The sequence below is a fragment of the Artibeus jamaicensis genome, unplaced genomic scaffold (assembly GCF_021234435.1).
Source record: "Artibeus jamaicensis isolate MK-2021 breed Jamaican fruit bat unplaced genomic scaffold, CSHL_Jam_final scaffold_378, whole genome shotgun sequence".
NCBI classification, from domain to species: Eukaryota; Metazoa; Chordata; class Mammalia; order Chiroptera; family Phyllostomidae; genus Artibeus; species Artibeus jamaicensis.
Genome location: NW_026522044.1, coordinates 1,247,089 through 1,268,623, shown reverse-complemented (window position 1 = coordinate 1,268,623; position 21,535 = coordinate 1,247,089). Strand labels below are relative to the sequence as shown.

The 21,535-nt window shown below is 37.4% G+C and overlaps 1 protein-coding gene across 7 annotated transcripts in view; it reads right to left on the bottom strand.

The window, feature by feature from the left end:
- Nucleotides 1-2,857: 2,857 nt before the first annotated feature.
- The window catches only part of KLHL13 (kelch like family member 13), a 263,980-nt gene continuing 245,302 nt past the window's right edge, over nucleotides 2,858-21,535 (bottom strand). For all 7 annotated transcript variants that reach the window (XM_037146000.2, XM_053657447.1, XM_053657445.1 and 4 more), the window contains 3 exons: nucleotides 13,357-14,152; nucleotides 6,267-6,380; nucleotides 2,858-4,450 (listed from right to left, as the gene is read on the bottom strand). In XM_037146000.2, the coding sequence (XP_037001895.2) occupies nucleotides 3,963-4,450; nucleotides 6,267-6,380; nucleotides 13,357-14,152 (1,398 nt within the window). In that variant the 3' untranslated portion in view covers nucleotides 2,858-3,962. The remainder of the gene's footprint in view (nucleotides 4,451-6,266; nucleotides 6,381-13,356; nucleotides 14,153-21,535) is intronic.

Sequence of the window (21,535 nt, the reverse complement as noted above, 5' to 3'; positions counted from 1 at the left end):
ACGATCGCGGTTCAATTCCCAGTCAGGGCACATGCCTGGGTTGCAGGCCGGTTCCCTGCAGGCCAGTTCCCAGCAGGGGATGCACGAAGGCAACCATACATTGATGCTTCTCTCCCTCTCTCCTTCCCCCCTTCCCCTCTAAAGATAAATAAATAAAGTCTTTAAAAAAATAATATACTCATATTTAGTAATAATTATCTTGACAGAGATGGAAGAATGACATTTTTCTACTTTTTTGTATTTTTTATATTTTATATTTTAAAATATTTTATTTCCTTATCTTTAGAGGGGAAAGCAAGGAGGGAGGGAAAGAAATATCAATGTATGGTTGCCTTTCGTGCATCCCCTGCTGGGAACTGGCCTGCAACCCAGGCATGTGCCCTGACTGGGAATCAAACCGCGATCCTCTGGTTCGCAGGCCCAAGCTCAATCCACTGAGCTACACCAGCCAGGGCATATTTTGCATTTTAGAGTCACCAATTTAAAACAAAATTCCTTTAATCCTTGTGAACTTGCTTCCCATTGACTTTTCTCCCCACATACACAAGAGGTATCTGATATGGAAGGAACTAAACCTGAGGTTTAGTGGTTTAAAAATGAAAAGCAAAAGGAAAGGCATAAGCCAAAAAATAAAATTAGAGGCAGAACCAACCTTCCACAGAAGAAAGTCTGCTAACTGTTCTTGGGGGTAAGGGAGACATACACCAAGGCCCTTGAAGTTGAAAAAAGTCACATGGTTAAACAAATTAAATGCTACTTAATTGCCCAGTGGAGCACTTTCTCAGGGGCTAAAGTGAAAAAATTATTTTAGTGACTTCCAAAGAAATATTACATACATCTATTTTTCAAAAGTCCCTAAAGTAATATTAGAGAGGAAATAGTTTCAGGGCAAAACCTGTTTGTCAAGTGAATTTTTAATAATTCTAGAAATAGGCTAAGTCGATTTTTTTCTTCATGTTGCTCATCCTACCAACTTCAACCAAAGGAAATTATGAACTTTTTAAAATTTAACATATTCTATAACTCCTTTTTCAAATAGATCAAGAACCTAAGAAAGGCAAATGTGAGAAATGCTTGTAAAGTCAACCAATGACTGGCAGACATTTTCTTATAAAGAAAAATAGTTAATTCACTGTGAAGGAAAATGCCTAACAATTTACTAGCTGTTGGAATTGTTTAATAATAGCACTTGTGTGACATTAATTGCTATTCTAAATAACATATGGCACAGAAGCAGAAAGGTAAGGTGTCAAAGAGAATTGTGTGTGCTTGCTTATCCCCTGTGGCAAACTGCTAACAGATCACCAATCCTATTTCCTATTCTTTCTGGGCATGCAGTTATCTGATATTTTCCTATCTGCTTTGTGTTTATAGCTGCCATAGTCTGACTTCTGGCCAGTGGGATGTGGGTAGAAGTGATGCATGCTTATTAAAGCCTGGGCTCTACAACTCTCACACCTGCAACACTCCATTTTTTTCTTCTGCTGACTGAATGGAGATGATACTGAGGATCTAAGAGAAAGAAGAGGGCACAAGATGGAAAGAACCACTGCTGCTTGGAGGAAAGCTGCCTGACTAGGAACAACCACAATGGACTGTAGCCAAGCCATCATCCTGTCCCACACACTCTCCCATCTTTAGGCAAGTATTAACTATGTGTAAATGACTAAATCTGCTCTGCCTGTAAGCAGAGAACTGAAGTTATTAGACCAGTTCCTCTTACTTCAGAATTATCTTGCCAAAGGAGGTCTTTCAAATTCATACAAGGGTTCTCCCAACATTCAAAAGTACCACTTATGAGAATACTGTTGTATTTTTTTCATTATGTTTAACTCAAGACAGAGGTAGTGACTCCTGCACTGATAATTACCCACTGGTGAAGAAAATTTGGTAACAATCAAGTTGTTTTGCTATAGCTTGAAATTTATGGTTTAGATTAAATATGGTCATTTGCTGATTAAGTAGGAAAGATCGTGCAGATGGCCCCAACATAAGTTTCAATCTTTTACGAAAAACATTTTCACCCAGGGATACATTTATTGATTTTAGAGAAAGAGAAGGGGGTGGGAGAGATAGAGAGAAAGAGAGAAACCGATGTGAGACAGAAAAATCAATCGGTTGCCTCCTGTAGGCGCCCCAACTGGGGACTGAACCCACAACCCAGGCATGTGTTCTGACTGGGAATAAAACCTGCAACCTTTTGGGATGATGCTCCAATCATCCAAGCCACACCTGCCAGGGCTTACAAAAATATTTCTCATTTGTGATCCTAGCCCAAGAACAAACCTCTTAGGTCATTTTACGCAATCCCTTCTCATTAGGCAAGGTGGATATCTTAAAGATATGGGAAACTAACCTTATAATTTAGACATGTCTGGTATTACTTCTGAGGGAATGAAGAAGAGCACAACAGCATCTGCCACTAACCAATCCCTCTAAGACAAGGGTGTCAAAACTCATTTTCACCAAGGGCCATATCAGCTTTGCAGTTGCCTTCAAAGAGCCAAATGTAATTTCAACTCCTTCAACTCCTACTCCTTAAGGAGCAGTTCTATTTATACAGTCCTAAAAATACATTCAGCCTTTTGAAGGCAACCGTGAGGCTGATGTGGCCCCTGGTAAAAATGAGTTTAACACCCCTGCTCTAATCAACCAGTAATGAGTTTGGACCAGTGATATTAAACCTGGTCAAGTTCTTTTTTGTTGTTGTTGAATGAAAGTCATTAATACGAATTAATTCAAGCTGTTCAGTGCTCTAAGTCCTGGTCACCTGAATCTTGCTATCCCCCCCACCAAAAAAAGGACATTTAATAAAAGGAAGTCAAGTCAGACAATAATGAGGTGCTTCAGACCAAAATAACATTAAATGTTTTTTATTGAACAAAAAGATAAAACATGGAAGTTAAATTCACTGAGTGAAAGCAGCTTACCAGGTGAAGCTGCTATACTTTGTGCTAAATAACCATATGAACTGAGAGTGTACAGAATACATACAATATGGAAGTTACCTCAACAGCAAAGGAGAAGGTGTAGTTTACAGTTTTGGAAGGTAAAATTTGGTCAAGTGATATATTTAGTTGCTCAAAATTTCCAGCCCTTATCCATATAATTCAGCATGATTCTACATATGTGCATTCAGCATATACATACTGAATTCCATTTTAATGGAAGCTGCTTTTTGGAAGAATTTTTAATTGTTTTACATTTGTTTGACATGCCACTCAATTTTTAAAGTTTTATATTTAATATTTCTATGTGCGTATGTATTTATACACTTTTAAAACTCCCAACCCTTGTTTACAAGTGGAGGGGTCATGCTGCTTTTTAAAAATTACTATTGGTGAATTTTAGTTATTCTTTCTCCTGTGTGTCTAAGAAACTTTATATGTTCTCAGTGTACCCAGAGACAGGTGGGTTGACAGATATGTCAAAAATACTTTATGAAAAAAGGGAGGTAGCTCATGCGAGTTGGCAACCTTTTATCTATTGTTTTCTGCTGGAGCAGGCTGCCTCCCTTTGACACCTTACAGTCAAGATGAAAGGAAAACTTTTTTACTTTGAAGCCTAGTTACCACAATTGTACATTTACTATAATCCAGCTTCAACTTAGTTTATTGGGCTTTCTAATGCAAGATGACAAATACCTCATAGCCAGTACACAGTATCAAAAAGGTACTGAAGAAACATTTTAAAGACAGTAACTTGGTCGTTGTTGTTTTTTTGTATGTTAAATGTCAGCTTTTATGGGATACATTTCCAGAATGGTTTTGTTACCACTTTATAAACACTCTAAGCCAGAAAAACAGCACAAGTAATATCAATGTAGTCTTTTTTTCCCCTATATCTGTATCAATTACTGGAGGCTAATCCTAACATATACTACTTAAGGGGGGAAGCAAAAGAAGAGAATCAATGACACATTGCAAAGATAAGACTACAGCATCTTAGTTGTAGGGGTGATCTTAAGGTGCAGAAAGAGGGGACTCTCTAGAAGGTGATGGTGTGGTTTCTTCAGGTGGAAAAACCGTGAGTGTACATGCTCGGATGCCACCAAGGGACTCTGGGAGATCAAAAACCTTATGCCATTCATCTTTATCTGGATCATATTTCTGCACTATCTCTACCATACAACGATTATTCCAGGAATACCCACCAACCACATAGATTTTATTTTCAAAGACAGCAACCCCAACATCACTCTGCCCTCTTAACATGGCAGCAATTGGGGTCCACTGGTCAAGAATAGGTGAGTAGTATTCACAGCTCAGGACATCATCATAATCACTTGTTCCTCTGAAGTGATTGCCACCAATGACATAGAGCCTTTCTCCCACTGTACACATGCAATGCAGACCTCTGACAGTGGTCATTGGTGCCTTCTGGATCCATTTGTCAGTGTCAGGGTCAAAGCACATGAGCTCCTTTTGGAAAGTATCATGAGTAATTCCTCCTAAGGAATGAAAATAATAGACAGATTATTATAAAAATGCAAAAACAAATAAAAGAATCTGTCATAGGTGATTACCTTCTAGCCACAGTTGTGACATTTTATTCTAGCCACAATCAATAGTATTTTTATACATGTCTGCCCTCTATAAATATTTTCCATGGATTAAAAAGAAAAAAATAGCATTTTCATCTTCTCAAAGAACAAAACTATAGTTTATATTATTGCAATGACTTTCTCATATAGAGACCCATGGGACTTAAGAGGTGTTCTTAAAATTTTTTACTGAATGAAAATATATTTTGGCCACTTTTAGAGTTGGGTCTGTAGTAAATTGCAACTACAAAGCATCATTCAGTCCTAATGCTTTTTTATTGGGTACCCTCTGGGCACTGAGCATAGACAGGGCTAGGGCACTTACACTGTAGGTACCTATTAAGAATATCTACTCTAATTATTTCATTAGGACTATAACTATGACTATGAATTGAAATAAATCAAAATGCTTTGGAAAAGTTGATAGTATGTAAATGTACAAGCTTATAATAAGATTCATAATTGTTTGTTTTTGTAGTTTTTGGTGGATGGGGTGAGGGTGGGTGATGTCATGTCCTATCAGCATGAACATTTGCAAAACTAAAAATTTAGAATGCTGAATATATATAGAATTTTGTATGTGTAATTTTGATATCCTCTACAAAGTATATTCTTAGATCACAAATCAGCCTCTATAATTAAACAATCAGGCTATAAGTTTTGCAGATTAGGGAGAGAATTACACTAATTTTCATCCATACCATTCAAAGCTCTACTATCTGGTGGCCAGATAGAAATCACTGTTTTTCTTTTGCTTTTTAATATTTTTCCTGTGATTTACAGAATTATTGGAAAGCACGACAGTGTTCTTTGGTTTAAAAAATCAGTTGTGGTTTCAACCTGCTCTTGATCGTGAAGGTCATGCATGCAACATATGCTAGTCATGCCAAATCACCACTAGAACAATTCAGATGTCATTTTTTTCCCCAAAGGATTTGGAGCTCTCATTATAATGGCATAGCATCTACACACAGAAAATAGGTAGATGGTGTAAATCATTGATTAGTGGAGCATATTATTTCCTGGATGACTCTTTCAATATAAGACATCCCGTACTTGCTCATAAGTTTAACACAAAAACCTGCCAATCACATACTCCAGGCCTTTCAGTGATCCTTGTTAATTACAGATTTGATAAGGCAGTCTTCAGAGACTTAGACCACAAACATCACCTGAGCACCTTTGTTCTCTAATAATGTAACTGCTGGCCTGGCACTAGCAGGCCCTCAAACGAGAGATACTGTCTGAGGTACCCTGTTTCAGGGCCAAATGATAGGAACCTGGGTAACAAAAGAAAATTTCTAAACCAGAGGTAAACATTTCATTAAAATAACACTCTTCTAAATTCTACAGAAGAATGACTTAAATACCAACAGTCTGAAAATGAAAGTTGCTACTGGGACACTGTAAGCAAAGTGTAGCCAGTTCAGAATTTTTTATTAGCAAAACATATGTGCATGTGGCCAAAATGCAGGAATGGGCAAAAGTAGGTTTACAGTTATAAGTATGTGAAACACAGAGTTTATTCTTGTATTATTATTTATTTATTATTGTATTATTATTGTTGTTAGCCTACTTTTGCCTACCCCTGATTATCTTCTAAACTCAACATATATTTTGATTATCCATTTTCTAGATTATTTCATTAACATTATATAGAAAGATGGTGACAGTTAAAAAGTTTATATATTATACTAACTGTGCCTGAAGCATAATTGTTTACCTGAAATATACATTACTCCTCCGTACACAGTTCCAGCATGACCATAGTGGGGTTCGCTCATTTTGGCAACATAGGTCCATTCATTTGTTCTTGGATTGTAACATTCTACTGTAGCTGTTGTTTAAAAAAAAGAAAATGATATAAAATCTCAAATTTAGCAATTTTTTTCTTTCAGGTAAGACACTAATAATAATATCCAAATAACTGAAACATATTATAGATATGAGGTATTCTTTGGAGATCTCATGTTAATTATTGAGGTTATATTAATAATTTGAACCTAGTATAATGCAGGTTACACTAGACTAGATACTTAGTGTAATAATCTAACACATTTCTTTCACTGCAGAAATCACTAAAATTTCTTTTCTTCTTGTATCTTTATAATCTGACATTTCTCCCATTTCTAAGAATGTGGGAAGATGACAAAAATCAGAAGGAAGTAAAACATTCCAATTCTAGGCCCCTGTGTTGATATACCATATAGGTAAAAAAGGTTAATAGGTATAAAGCAATGAGATACCACTTTGCACCAGTCAGAATGGCCATCATAAATAAAGCAACAAACAACAAGTGTTGAAGAGGTTGTGGAGAAAGGGGACCCTAGTTCACTGTTGGTGGGATTGCAGACTGGTACAACCACTATGGAAAACAGTATGGAGTTTTCTCAGAAAACTAAAAACAGATCTGCCTTTTCACCCAGCAATTCCACTGCTAGGATTATATCCTCAGAACCCTGAAAGCAAAATTTTAAGTTGAGAAAAAAGTATGTACATCGCCTGGTGTATGTTTTCATGCCTATTGCTTTATTTCATATCCAGACTAAAAAATGGACACTGACAATAATTTTTCTACATCTATACATTAAAGCCAATAGTTTGTACATGTCCAACACTGTTGCAGCCAGTACCGCTCTTAACTTGAAAGTAACTGGCAGCATAATATAAAGCTAAGATTTTTATTATGGGTACTTCCTCTCAGCAATAAATTTACCAATAATAACACACAGTATTTTGGAAAAAATACCTCAATTTATTTAAATATCAATTTGTTGTAACCTCAAAAATAGAACGACCATCCAAACCAATAGAAAATGTGAGCCTTTTTAAAAAGCATGAAGTCTAGATTGACTTGAAAAGTTTATATGATTTATTGCAGACACTGACAGTTGCTAATCCAATTCCTTGCCTCCCCTAACCCTGCTTTTTTATTACTAACCATAACACTCTCAGGGAAGCACTGTACCAAATTTAAAATAAAATTCGAATGATCAGGTCCCCTTGAAACTGGAGTTGATTGTATAATACAGTTCTAGACAGTGCAGCTTTTTGATCAAGCTACTAGAATAAGGTTTTGCTGCTTGTAGACAAATGACATTCTAACTGATAAACCATCCTTTGAACAAGGTTTCCTGTTAAAAAGACAACATGAGAATGGGCAAAACTAGAGACAGAGATTGACAGAATAATTTTCTAGTCTATTTGATAATTTCATTTCTTCATCAAATCCACTATGTCAAGTACTCAATTCTCTTCTAACAACAGCTATATTATACCACTTCATACCCTTTTACTAATTTTTTCCCACTTACTTTAGGTCTGAGTTTTCAGTCTTATTTCAAAGGCTTTCACTATTCTCATTCTGACCTACTCTCCTGTTACTCTTGTTCTTTGCTCTAGGCTTGGACTCTTACCAACTCTATTTCTTCTAAACCCTTCCATCAAGTAGCAAGATCCTGCAAAATCTTTCCTCCAAATAAGGTGGGGGAGTATTTCACAATTAATGATGAGCTAAAACTGCCAAATACTGCCCTACTATCTTTGACTATGTCCAGTCACTGATGTCTTTGTAAATGTGCATTTCCATTTGCCTTTAGCAAGACTTCGAGCTACTCGACAAAAAAAAATCCTACTGAATGTACATTACTATCTCTTTCTAGTCTAATGATAACACTTGGCATCAGCAAGGTAATTAATGGTAGGATTTTAACTGATAAAAAAATGTAGTCCAACCATACATCCCATCACTAAAAGGGTTTTAGAGGGCTTCCAGAGATCATCTTTCCCATCTATTTGAGGTCAAAGACTATTTTACTATAATTCTAGGTTTTTTTAATGAACTCTGCTTTGACCTTTGATATTTCTAGAGTGTAATAGTCTTGCCTTATGTCTAATTAATCTGTTTTGATGCAGTCTCTACTAGTTTCCTCTTATTCCTTTTATAGTGAAGCTAGAGATTGAATAGCTATTCACTCTCTATAATCACTAAAATTTACCTATGTAGAAAGATAATGTTGTATTTCTCAGTGAGTTAATTGCATTTTTCCTAGTAGAGGTTATAAGAATCTATCTATGCATATATCTACACATATATTATCCACCTATAAATATGTATAATCTCTCATACAGAAGCCCCTAAATGGAAGATGGCTATTAACCACCAATATTTCCACCAGCAAGTTCATCATTCATAAACTTGTTTTCTTCCAGCTAAGTAATCCATCTCCATTAGCATTTCCCACCATTTAATCTCTACTTTCCTCACACAGAATGGTTATTATTAGTAGTAAAGTCAATAGTGTTTAGTTTTAAAAGAAAATATATCTAATTTAAAAGTATATCTATAGATCTTTATTTCTATTTTCCATATTTACAAGGTTAGTGCCACAACTTTGATAGTGGAGAAGCAGGGATAATGCAAGGCAAGGAGTTGGAGCCACAAAACAATGGTTCCATCATAGTGCATGAGAGATGGGAATGGTAATGAGGTAACTGGGAAAATCTAGAACAGGAGTCATGCAAACTACAGCTAGAAAGTAAAATCCAGTATGCCATCTGCTTTTGTATGATCTACAAGATAAAAATGAGTGGATTTTATATCTTTAAAGAGTTGGGGAAAAGTCAAAGGAAGAATACATGAAAATTATATGCATTTCAAATTTCAGTATGTATGTGTAAAGCTTTATTGGAATGCAGCCTCCTCCTATTTGTTTATACATTGTCTATAATTGCTTTTGCAATGTAACAGTAGAGTTGATTAGTTGTGAAGACTTCCCATATTCAGTAAAGCTGAAAATATTTTTTCTGGACCTTCATAGAAGTTTGTTGACCCTTATCATCTTCAGTAGTCTGGTGACCTGATTTAAATTAGAGACCTTCTCCAACTTAAGAATTACACTTAGGTTGGTTGTTCCACATGTATTACCAGAAATCTTATTTTCTCAGGTGATTCTACTGGAGTCCAGAAGTAGTCCCAAGAGATGATGTGGAATTTACAGGTTCTTTGAAATTGAGAAAGAGATTAAGCCTCAAGAAAACCATTTGGACAATGATGGCTCCCATAGAGGGAGGATAGGCTCTAGAATCCTAAAGTGCTAGTTGGTGATTTGCTGCTTAAAGAAGAAAACCCCAAAACTCCTTAAGGGATATGGAGACATCTGATAAATTGCAGCAAGTTTATAGTACATTTATTTGAAAAAATTCAAACATGTGTTCTATAAGTTATTTCATTATTTGAAAATTTGGCTTAATATATAACTGAAATAAAAGATAACTGAGCTGTCTATTTCTCCTCAATACAGAAAATCTCAATGGAAGATCGATTGCTTATGTGACATAATTTTAAAAGGTGCCAGAAATAACTGACTCCTTTTTCATTTAAGTGACAGCTACTCTTAAGCTTCCCCTAGTTTCCCATTGTACCCAGTGTCAAAGTAAGGCAACATTTCTGTGGAATTACATTTCAGCAATATGCCAGGCTCATACACAAACTTGTAGTGATTTTAAAAGACCAAATTCATTCAAATGATCTAAAATGCCTTGCAAATATTGTCACTTTTCTTCTCATAATTATATATAGGTAATAGTTATTGCATGTATGAAGAATAAATGATGTACTTGTACTAAACCTATTAAATTGTTAAAAGACTCTCCCATCAGTCCCCTTTTCCTGGCACCCATTCCCAACTGCCTTCTCTATTTATAAGGCATATTAACATATCAACATAATCAGTTAAGATAGAAATGTTAAGTAATTACAATAAACATATATATGTGTATGGAGGGTGGGGTTCCATAAAAATGCTTATGGAGCAGGAGAAAAGTTAAAAGTTCTGGCTGGAACATTCAGAAATAAAAGCAAGCATTTCTTTAGAACAAAAATCTGGTATTATACAAAAACAACAAGCCCAAGAAAACTGAAAAGGGCAAGTGAAACACACTTTTTAAAAAATTTATACAAAGAGCCACATTATTAACAGAATTCAGAAGAACTCAGCGATGCTGTTCTTTTGGGAGGTAAATAGGGCAAGTTAGATCAAGCTTAGCTATGTCAAAAATAAAGAAAATGACAAGATGGGATAGTTGATTTCTTGCTCCCATTTGGGTATGGCATTAGGAGGAACTCTAAGGAAGTGGTTGAATTGGGGAAAAAATTAAGCCTTTTGCTTCTTGGTTTTATGTAATGTCTTTTCTTTTGCCTGAAAATTCTCTTCTGGAATCAAGACTTTTACTTTCAGTGTGCTTAACAGGTCAATCACACAATTTTGTAAAATTTCCAATATATGATACATTAACTTAAATAATACTGACTGGATTTGCTGGGTGTGCTGATTTTTGAGGGAAGCAATCATTTCCTATAAAAGTTTAGTTACTTACAGATTATAGAAGATGATTTTTAAGGGAAAGAATATCAAATAGTTTAAATGTGTTTTTCACTTTCAAACTGAAACACAAAATACTGTTTTTAATAAGAGATGGAGGTGATGTCACCTATAAGTAGAACCCATTCAACAAAACAAACAACCAAGCAAAATATAACCACAGACATTGAAATTAAGAACAAACTGACAGTAACCAGAGAGGAGGTGGAAGGGGATAATGGGGGGGGGTTAGGAATCTATAAAGGGCACATGGACAAAACCAAGGTGGGGGTGGGATTGAGGGTGGGAAGTGGGGATGGCTGGGGTGGAGGGGAATGGTGGAGGGGAAATGGAGATAAGTGTAGTTGAAAAACAATAAAAATATTTTAAAAAATAAAATAAATAAAAATAAAAATTTAAAAAATAGATGGAGGTGATTCCTGAAGGCCACGAGCAAGAAAGCCAGATACTTGCCCAGTGGGGTAGTCTGCGTCTCATTCTCCACTAAGCATAACATGGGAAGAACATTGGAAAAAGAAAACCTCTAGCTTCTTGGTTATATGTAATGACTCTCCTTGGCCTGAAGATGATATATTCTCAGAAAAATAAGGCCTCTAATTAATATAAGGAATATATATTGAAAACTTAATAGCTGCACATTAACAGGGGTGATAACATCAATAAGTAAGTACTGACAGAAAAATGGAGCTATTGCTTTTGAGAAAAAATTCAAAATGACCACTGAGTACCAGGATTGATGACCTATAATTTGTCAACTCGTAAAAATTATCTTAGACAAGTGGCTTTTCTAAGAAAGCACCAAGTCACTGCCTGTACCTTGTGGATATTTTCAGACATCATAAATTTAAAATAGTATAACATGAAAATAATGTGCAGGGGTTGACTGAGGAGGCCTGAAATGACAATTTTATACTAAAGGTACTAATGCCTCAGATGCTTTTAAAAGTCTGATTATTAAAATATATTGGGAAACCTGTGTGGCTCGTGATCATGGCACCTCGTCCAATAATCTAAAAAGTTTGGCCTCAGAAAACAATATGACTGTGATAACAAAGGAGAAAAAACTGCAGGTGGGAAAGATTAGTAACATTAAGATCGTGTCACTAACAAGAAAGGGCTTGATAAGCTGAAAAGTTTAAGAGTTGAGAGCAGTTAATTTTGTATCCAATAAACACCTTACTCTCAAATCCATTAAACTAACTTTTATTTTGTAGAATACTGAAGAGAAATATTCTAGTAATTACTATGAATTTATTTAGAGTCAGTATGTTAAACTTCCCCAGCATTCTGAAGCCTAGAATACTAGACAACTATAAGCATTCTATAACAGAAAATTCTTAAATAGGGGGGAGAAGGTGAAATAAAAAGGCAAACAATGATAGTAGTGACAGACACTTTAAAGCATGATATAAAATGTGGTCTTCCTGACTTCCCATTTACCTAGCTTACTCCAATTTTATCTAAAATAACAGAAATATACCTTCTAATTTTAATTTATATAGTCAATGCATTGCTATGTTAACTGTACATGTGACCAATCTTAGATTAGGACAAAAAAGGGACCATCAAATAAAGTTTATCAGATCAGTTTACAGAGAAGAAAACTGGTCTTTTACCAAGAGAGAATGATTTTTAAAGCTAATAGTCACAGATTATAATACTCACAGTAAATAAACTTTGGAGAATGTTGAACTTTATACAATTAATAAAAAAATTTATCTTACTGTGTGGTCTCTGATAGGTAACAGATTTTTTTGAAACAAACAAACAAACAAAAAAAAAAAACAAAACAGAAGCCAGTGCTCTATAAGGAAGAATTTTAACCTTTTCAGTACAATATTATGAGGGTCTTTAAAAATGAAAAATGAAGAAACATGCCAAACCTCTGTCCAAGATTCTATCAGAATTTAAATTACCAGAATACTTTGTAGTTGAATTTTTCAAGATGAAAACCATAAATGCTGCACAAATCAAATATTCTGTAATGTACTGATGTAATTTGTACTGTGGCCAACAATATATACCCAGATAAGGTATATTCTTTGTCTCTAATATTTTCTAAGAAAAGCAGTTAAAAAATGAAACCCTAACTACATTTTTTAATTCTCACCCAAGTGCAATTTTTCATTGCTTTTAGAAAGAGAGGCAGTGGAGGGGCTGAGGGAGGGAGGGAGGGGGGCAGACAGAGAAAGAGAGAGAGAGAGAAGGAGATCAATTAGTTGTCTTCTCATAGGCTCCCTAAAGGGGTATCAAACCTGAAACCTGGGCATGTGCCCTGACTGGGATTGAACCTGCAACCTTCCTGTGTATAGGATGAAACTTCAACCAACTAAGCCACACTGGCCAAGGCCTAACTGCATTTTTAATTTTTCATTTTATAGAACTGTTTAGTTTATGATTGCACAAGAATTTGGGGGTAAAGACACTTACGCAGTTCACCAGCTGCATTTCGTCCACCAACAGCATACAGATATCCTTTGAGGGCACTTAGGTGGAAGAAGGTGCGCTTTTCATTTAAAGATGCAACTTGCATCCATTTATTGTATCGAGGATCAAATCTGAAGACTGTATCAACAGCAGTTTTTCCTTTTGTGTCATAATTACTCTGTCCACCAACGACATAGAGGAAGTTTCCGATGACGGCAATGCCATGCTGGTACCTTGGGGCATCCATGGGGGCTAACGATTTCCATTCATGGGCCTTTTCATCATACATACGTAATTCCTTACTGACTACCAGCTGCTGCCTCAGCACTCCTCCTAGTGTAACCAAGTGAGTGGTGTCAGATCGAATGGCAGTCCTGTCTGACTGCATAACTGGCTGCATATATGGCATCATTTGGTAATTGCTGGCTTCCAAAAGAAGATTCACACAAGTATTGTCAGTTCTCATGAAATCCACGGTTTGCACGTAATTAATGAGCTCTTGTGGTGTCATCAGCGGAAATCGGATGTTCTTCATTAATTTTGCAGCAAAGTCCATCCGAGGCTCTTCCAGGCGTAGCCAGCGACAGGTAGCCTTAAAAAGCTCAAGTTCAGTGCAGTGCTTAAGGCTATTACTGGAAAGCACGAAGGCAAGCCTCTCAAAAGGGAGTTTCAGGAACTCTCCAGTGCTCAACAATGCAGGAAAATTCTTCAAGACAAAACTGTTCACGTATTTATCCACTTCTGTCAGATTGTAGGTGTTGGCAATTCGCCCCACTTCAACACAATTGTCTAAAGTAACCTATTAAGCCAATAAAAAAATTAAAATGTGACTACTTTCATGACCCTCACATCTGAGTAACATAAATACCTGTTCCAGAAGAAGAGTAAATGATGCTTTTTATTGTCAATACAGATGCAAATAAAGATTTTTATCTTAAAACATTAATGATCTAAAGAAAACTCACCAACAATTTTTATATAATCCAGGAGGATGGCTAAAAGAAAATAACCATTCAAAGTCAGTAGGTTAGGAGTTACTCTAAGAAACAATGTTATCACTTCACTATGGCCAAAATAAGTCCTCAATGTCATCAATAGGTTCCTGGAACTGTGGTGGAATGACATATGATGAAACCAATTTTACCACAGGCTAATGGATATAAACAAGAGCTCAATTTCTACTGCACCTCATCAATTTTATAATGAAACAATATCATTCAAGAGCCTGCTTTACTTTTCTCTCCTTAAAATGGTGTGTTCTCTCTCTCTCTCTCTCTCTCTCTCTCTCTCTCTCTCTCTCTCTCTCACACACACACACACACACACACACACACACACACACACACACACACACAAATACTAATAAAATTCTGGCCAGATGGAAATTTTGAAAAAATACAGGGTTATTCTATTATAATTCATCTCAATCCTCTTCTCAGTCATGATTCTTAAAAATAGTTTAGCTAGCAGATCCACTAACAGAAAGCTTAATACCTGATTCTTAGATTTCTGTTTCATATAAATGGGCATCATTCATTACTATCCCTTTATTCATTGCTATTCATTTTGATTCCTTCAAAAGTTATTGCTTACCATAAAAATAATTCAATAGGACAGATACTCTTAGAGCAATGTTACTTTCCACATTATTTGGAAATATAAGAAAGGGAATTGCTTTCATGAGGGTTGGAATAGATGTGTGTTCATTAAATTACTCATAAAGTTTAGTTAGTTTCTGGTATCTCTATGTCCCATGTAGCTTTCCTTAGCCACTGTCTTACTCTCACCATTACTCTAGCTCTGCCTGGAGTCAAAATGAGACCAGAAAAGTTTCCTCAGTGTAGTGCAAAATATGCCAAAAATAGAAACCAGGAAAAGGAAAGAAATTACAGAAAGACCCCTCTTCTGTAGGAATGTTTTAATACTCTAATAATTGAGTGGTCAAAAGTGAAAAAGGAAAAGTCATATCGGCAAATATTATACAAAGAATATTATACAACTCAAAGCACAAGTCTACCATACAAATGTCTGGCTGTGTATACAAACACAGAGACAGGTCCCAGGCAAAGTACTCAAATGTTTTTAATTTAGTCAGCATATATGTTCACAAAGGTTACATAAACCTCATTAGTGAAACTGTATGGTTAACAGATTGGCAGATGGTTAAGAGAAAATTTGGTAATACTTCTATTATCCTATTATTTAAAAACTGAAATGAGACTAAAATCATTATTCCTATGCATAAAATAACAGCCTAGATCAGATATAATACCACTGAAAGTTCTCTTTTTTCCCCTGATACTTTAGAAATTTTATTTGAGTGCACATTTCCCTCCATAACATCACATCACAAAATTAAATGACTGCAAATATAACACAAGTGTTAAAAGCATTCAGCTCAGGCTAGGTAGTAAATAATGAGTGCTAATTCTTTGTAAAAAAAAAGACTTTCACATTTGTTATCTGCAGTTAGATAATAGTTAGCCAACTGAACATGAACTGGGCAGGGGGTCATTTTTTATAGCAATATGGAAAAGTTTTTATTTAAATAAATAATAATAACAAAACGAGGTACACATATAATACTAACTTATACCAAGCCCTACTCTAAGATCTTTTATAGAGATTTCCAGTCAAGATGGAGGCTTAAACACTTCTCATATTTGCACAACTACAGCAAAAATTACAATTAGATTACAAAACAAATATCATGCAGAATCATCAGAAAATCAAACTGTATGGAAGTCCAAAAAGAAAAGACTTAAAGAAGCCACATTTATCCAGACAGAAACAAGGGGCAGAGATGCAGAGATACACAGAGAAGCTTGGTGACATGGAGTGGTGCACAGATACATGGAATGAGCAGTCCTACACCCATGTGTGGTGGATAAAAATCGGGAGAGATACCTCAGGAGTGAGGGATCCCAGCTCCATACCAGACTATACAACCCAGGGTTCCAGCACCAGGATTATAAGTCCCCATATAGCTTCTGGCTGTAAAAACCAGTAGCAAAAGAAACTGCAGGATTCTCAGAAGACTCTTCTTAAAGGGTCCACAATAAACTTACGACTTACGCAGATCCACCCACTCTTGGATTCAGCACCAGGGCAACAGCTGGAAGGGCACCAGTGGAATACAGGGAGAAATTGAAGTTACTAGCAACAGGGCAAGTGCCAGAAACAATCTTCCTCCTAGGCAAAACTCCAGAGACCAGGCAGTGGAATTGTCCCCTCTGCAAGCCCTTATTCACACAGAGCCACACAGCAGTGACACGGGTTTCTCTGCCCTGGCAATTACCTAAGGCTCTACCCCATACAACTTACAGGTGCACTTTTCTACAATAGGTCACACTACTAAGACAGGGAGTCAAAGCAGCTCTACCTAATACACAGAAACAAACACAGGGAGGTTGTCAAATTGAGAAGACAAAGAAACATGGCCCAAATGAAAGAACAGATCCAAACTCCAGAAAAAGAACTAAATGAAACAGAGATAAGCAATCTATCAGATTCAGAGTTCAAAGCACTATCTATCAGAATGCTTAAGAAACTCATTAGGTACTTCAAGAGCATCAAAAAAGACCCAGGTTGAAATAGAGGTTACATTAAGTGAAGTAAAAATCTACAGGGAACCAACAGTGGAGGGGATGAAGCCAAGAATCAAATCAATGATTTGAAACATAAGAAAGAAAAAAACATTTGATCAGAAAACAAGAAGAAAAAAGAAGTAAAAAAAATAATGAAGATAGTGTAAACAACCTCAGGGACAGTTCACTCATTCCAACACTTGAATCATAGGGGTGCCAGAAGAAGAAGAGAAATAGCAAGAGATCAAAAACTTATTTGAAAAAATAATGAAAAAAGGTTCCCTAATTCGGTGGAGGAAATAGACATACATATCCAGGAAGCACAGAGAGTCCGAAACACGTTGGATGCAAGGAGGACCAACCAGAACGCGTCATAATTAAAATGCCAAAGGTTAATGATAAAGAGAGAATCTTCACCTGATCTTAGGCAAAAGGCCAAGAAGTGATAAAAGAGACAATCTTAAAAACAGCAAGAGAAAAGCAGATAGTTTAGCTACAAAGGAGTTCCTATTAGACTGCCAGCTGATTTCTCAAAAGAAACTTTATAGGCAAGAGGGGACTAGCAAGAAGTATTCAAGGTCATGAAAAGGAAGGACCTACAACCTTGATTACTGTATCCAGCAAAGCTATAATTTGGAATGGAAGGGCAGCTAAAGTGGTTCCAAGACAAAGTAAAGCTAAAGGAGTTCACCATCACCAAGCCACTATTACATGAAATGTTAAAGGGATTCATCTAATAAAAAGAAAAAGATCAAACCTAAGTACATGAAAATGGCAATAAATTCACAACAGTCAACAACTGAATCTAAAAAACTAAGCAAACAAGCAAAACAGAAATAGAATCATAGATATGGAGATTGTTTGGAGGTTTAACAGTTGGGAGGGGGAAAGGTGCAGGGATTATGAAGTACAACTTGGTAGGTACAGAATGGACAGGGGTATATTAAGAACAGTCTAGGAAATAGAGAAGCCAAAGAACCTATATGCACAACCCATAAACATGAACTAAGGGGGGACTGATGAAGAGAATGGGGGTACCAAGCAGAGTGGGGAAAATGGAAAAAATTGGAATAACTATAATAGCATAATCAACAAAATATATTTAATAATAATATTTTATAAATACTGATAAATTAAATTTATATAACAACTCATGAAATAAATAGTATGCTATGCTCATTTTAGAGATGAGGCACAGAGCAGGTAAGCCATTAGTCCAAGTTGACATAGCAATTAAAATGGTGTAGCTAGGACTGGAACCCATGCAGTCTAGATCAAGAATCTCAGTGTTGGTATGTTCCAGCCATTACTCTTGGTGGCTAACAACATCATTCAGAGCATTGGATGTTGGGAAGATGGCGATGGAGTAAGATGGAGCTGATGCTAGCTCCTGTACTTATGGGTGAAAATCCTGACAGATCTATAAAGAAACAGCACAATAAACCATCAGTTACCCAGCATTTATGAAATTAAAAGACCAGAGATTGTGACTGACGCTGAAACACCAGATGGCGGAAGAGTCAGCTACTGGAGCTGGGTCTCACGCGGCCCCTGTGCTGCCGCCAGAGCAACAGGCCTGGGAGCCGGGAAGTCAGGTACAAGAGCCGGACACTCCAGGCCCCTGTGACGGTCCTGGGAGACAGAGGAGTCAGGAACTGGAGCTGGGATATTCTCGGCCCTGGTGCCGATGCCATAGCTACCAGCCTGGGCAACGGAAGGGTCAGTTGCAGGAGCTGGGACACCAAAGGCCCCTGTGACGCGGCCACAGAGACAGGCCTGGGCGCTGAGGAGCCAGCTACTGGAGCCGGGACGTCCTCAGCCCCTGTGCCGCTGCCATAGCGATGGGACTGGATGCCAGGGACTCAGGTACGGGAGCCAGGACAATCCAAACCCCTGTGATGCAGCAGAGGAGCCAGCTACAGGAGCCGGGATATTCTCAGCTCCTGTGCCGCTGCCATAGCGACGGGACTGGATGCCGGGGAGTCAGGTATGGGAGCCGGGATGCTCCAAACCCCTGTGACGGCCCTGGGCAGCAGAGGAGCCAGCTACAGCAGCGAAACATTCTCAGCGCCTGTGCCACTGACATAGTGACTGGACTGGACACCGGGGAGTCAGGTACGGGAGTTCGGACATTTTAAGCCTCTGTGCCACTGCCATAGAGACAGGACTAGACACCAGGGAGTCAGGTACAGAAACCGGGAAATTCCAAATCCCTGTGACAGCCCTGGGCGGCAGAGGAGCCTGCTACTGGAGCCAGGACATTCCCAGCCTCTATGCCGCTGCCATAGTAACGGGCCTGGGTGCTTGAGGAGGCGGCTGCTAGAGCCGGGACATTCAGCAGTGGTAGGCGAACAACGCAGGGACCAGCGCGAGAGTAGGTGGAGACAAAGAACATCAAGAAACTTCAAGGAGTCTGCACCACTGAACTTCACAAGGATCATACCACAGAAATTTACACAATAAAACCAGGGTTTCAGAACAGATCAATTTTAGAAGCAGAGACTAACAAGAAGAGTCTCAAACAATGAGAAGACAAAGAAACAATCCCCAAATGAAAGAAAAAGCAGAAACTTCAGAAAGAATGTTAGATGAAATAGAGGCTGATCAACTATCAGATAGTGAATTCAAAGCACTGGTTATTACGAAGTTCAAAGAGCTCACAGTGAACTACCAGAAACTACAGGGGAACTACAATGATCTCTCTGAAAACTACAGCAACATGAAAAAGGAAATGGAAACTATCAGCAAGGGACAAGAGGAAATGAAGAATACAATTTCCGAATTGAAGAACACAGTAGAAAGTTTCAAAAGTAGGATAGATGAAGTGGACGATAGGATTAGTGAGTTGGCGGACAAGGTAGAAAGCATCTCACAGAAAGAGCAAGAAAATGAAAAGAGGCTCAGAAAGAATGCAGAGGGATTAAGAGAAATGCAAGACAATATGAAACGTAATAATAGGAATACCAGAAGGAGAAGAAGAAGAACAAGGGATAGAAAATGTATTTGAACGAGTAATGAGAGACAATTTCCCTAATTTGATAAGAGAAAAAGTCTCACAAATCCAGGAATCACAGACAATACCAATCAAGAGGAACCCGAGGAGGCCCATTTCTAGACACATCATCATCAAAATGGCAAAATTCCAAGACAAAGAGAGAATCTTAAAGGCAGCAAGGAAGAAAAAAGAAATAACATACAAGGGAGCCCCAATAAGGTTAGCTACTGACTTCTCAATGGAAACACTTCAAGCAAGAAGAGAATGGCAAGAAATATTCCAAGTAATGAGAACCAGAGGCCTACAACCAAGGCTACTTTACCCAGCAAGGCTCTCAATCAAGATAGATGGCCAAATAAAGAGCTTCCAAGACAAAAGAAGTCTAAAAGAATATTCCTCCATCAAACCAGCTCTACAAGAAATACTAAAAGGACTGCTTTAAAGGAAGGAAGGATAAGGGGGGAGACAGAGAGAAACACAGGTACAAAAATGGCAATGAATAAGTACCTATCAATAATAACCTTAAACGTAAATGGATTAAATTCTCCAATCAAAAGACACAATAGCTCAATGGATAAGAAAGCATGACCCACACATATGCTGCCTACAAGAGACCCACCTCAGGACAAAAGACCATCACAGACTAAAAGTGAAAGGCTGGAAACAAGTTTTCTTTTTTTTTTTTACATTTTTTTATTGATTATGCTGTTACAGTTGTTCTCTTCTCCCTTTATTCCCCTCCACCCTACCCCTCATCCCCACAATTACCCCCCCTTTAGTTTATAACCATGTGTCTCAAGTCCTTTAGATTCTATATTTCCCATGCTATTCTTGCCCCCCCATCTATTTTCTATCTACTGTCTATGCTACATATTTTCTGTACCATCTCCCCCCTTCTCCTCCTCCCACTCCCCTGTTGCTAACCCTCCTTGAGATCTTCATTTCTATGTTTCCACTCCTGATCTAGCTGTCCTTTTAGTTTGCTTTTGTTTTAGGTGTGGTTGTTAATAACTGTGAGTTTGTTGTCCTTTCACTGTTCATGTTTTTTAACTTCGTTTTCTTAGGTAAGTCCCTTTAACATTTCATATAATAAGGGCTTGGTGATGATGAACTCCTTGAATTTGATCTTATTTGAGAAGCACTTTATCTGTCCTTCCATTTTAAATGAAAGTTTTGCTGGATAGAGCAATCTTGGTTGTAGGTCTTTAGATTTCATGACTTGGAATACCTCTTTCCAGCCCCTTCTTGCCTGTAAGGTCTCTTTTGAGAAATCCGCTGACAGTCTGATGGGGACTCCTTTGTAGGTGACTGTCCCCTTAGCTCTTGTTGCTTCTAGGATTCTCTCCTTCATTTTAATCTTGGCTAATATAATGATGATATGCCTTGGTGTGTTCCTTCTTGGGTCCAACTTCTTTGGTACTCTCTGAGCTTCCTGGATTTCCTGGAAGTCTATTTCCTTTGCCAGATTGGGGAAATTCTCCTTTATTATTTGTTCAAATAAGTTTTCCACTGGTGGCTGTGCCTTTCCCCCTTCTGGTACCCCTATAATTCAGATGTTGGAGCGTTTAAAGATGTCCTGGAGGTTCCTAAGACTCTCCTC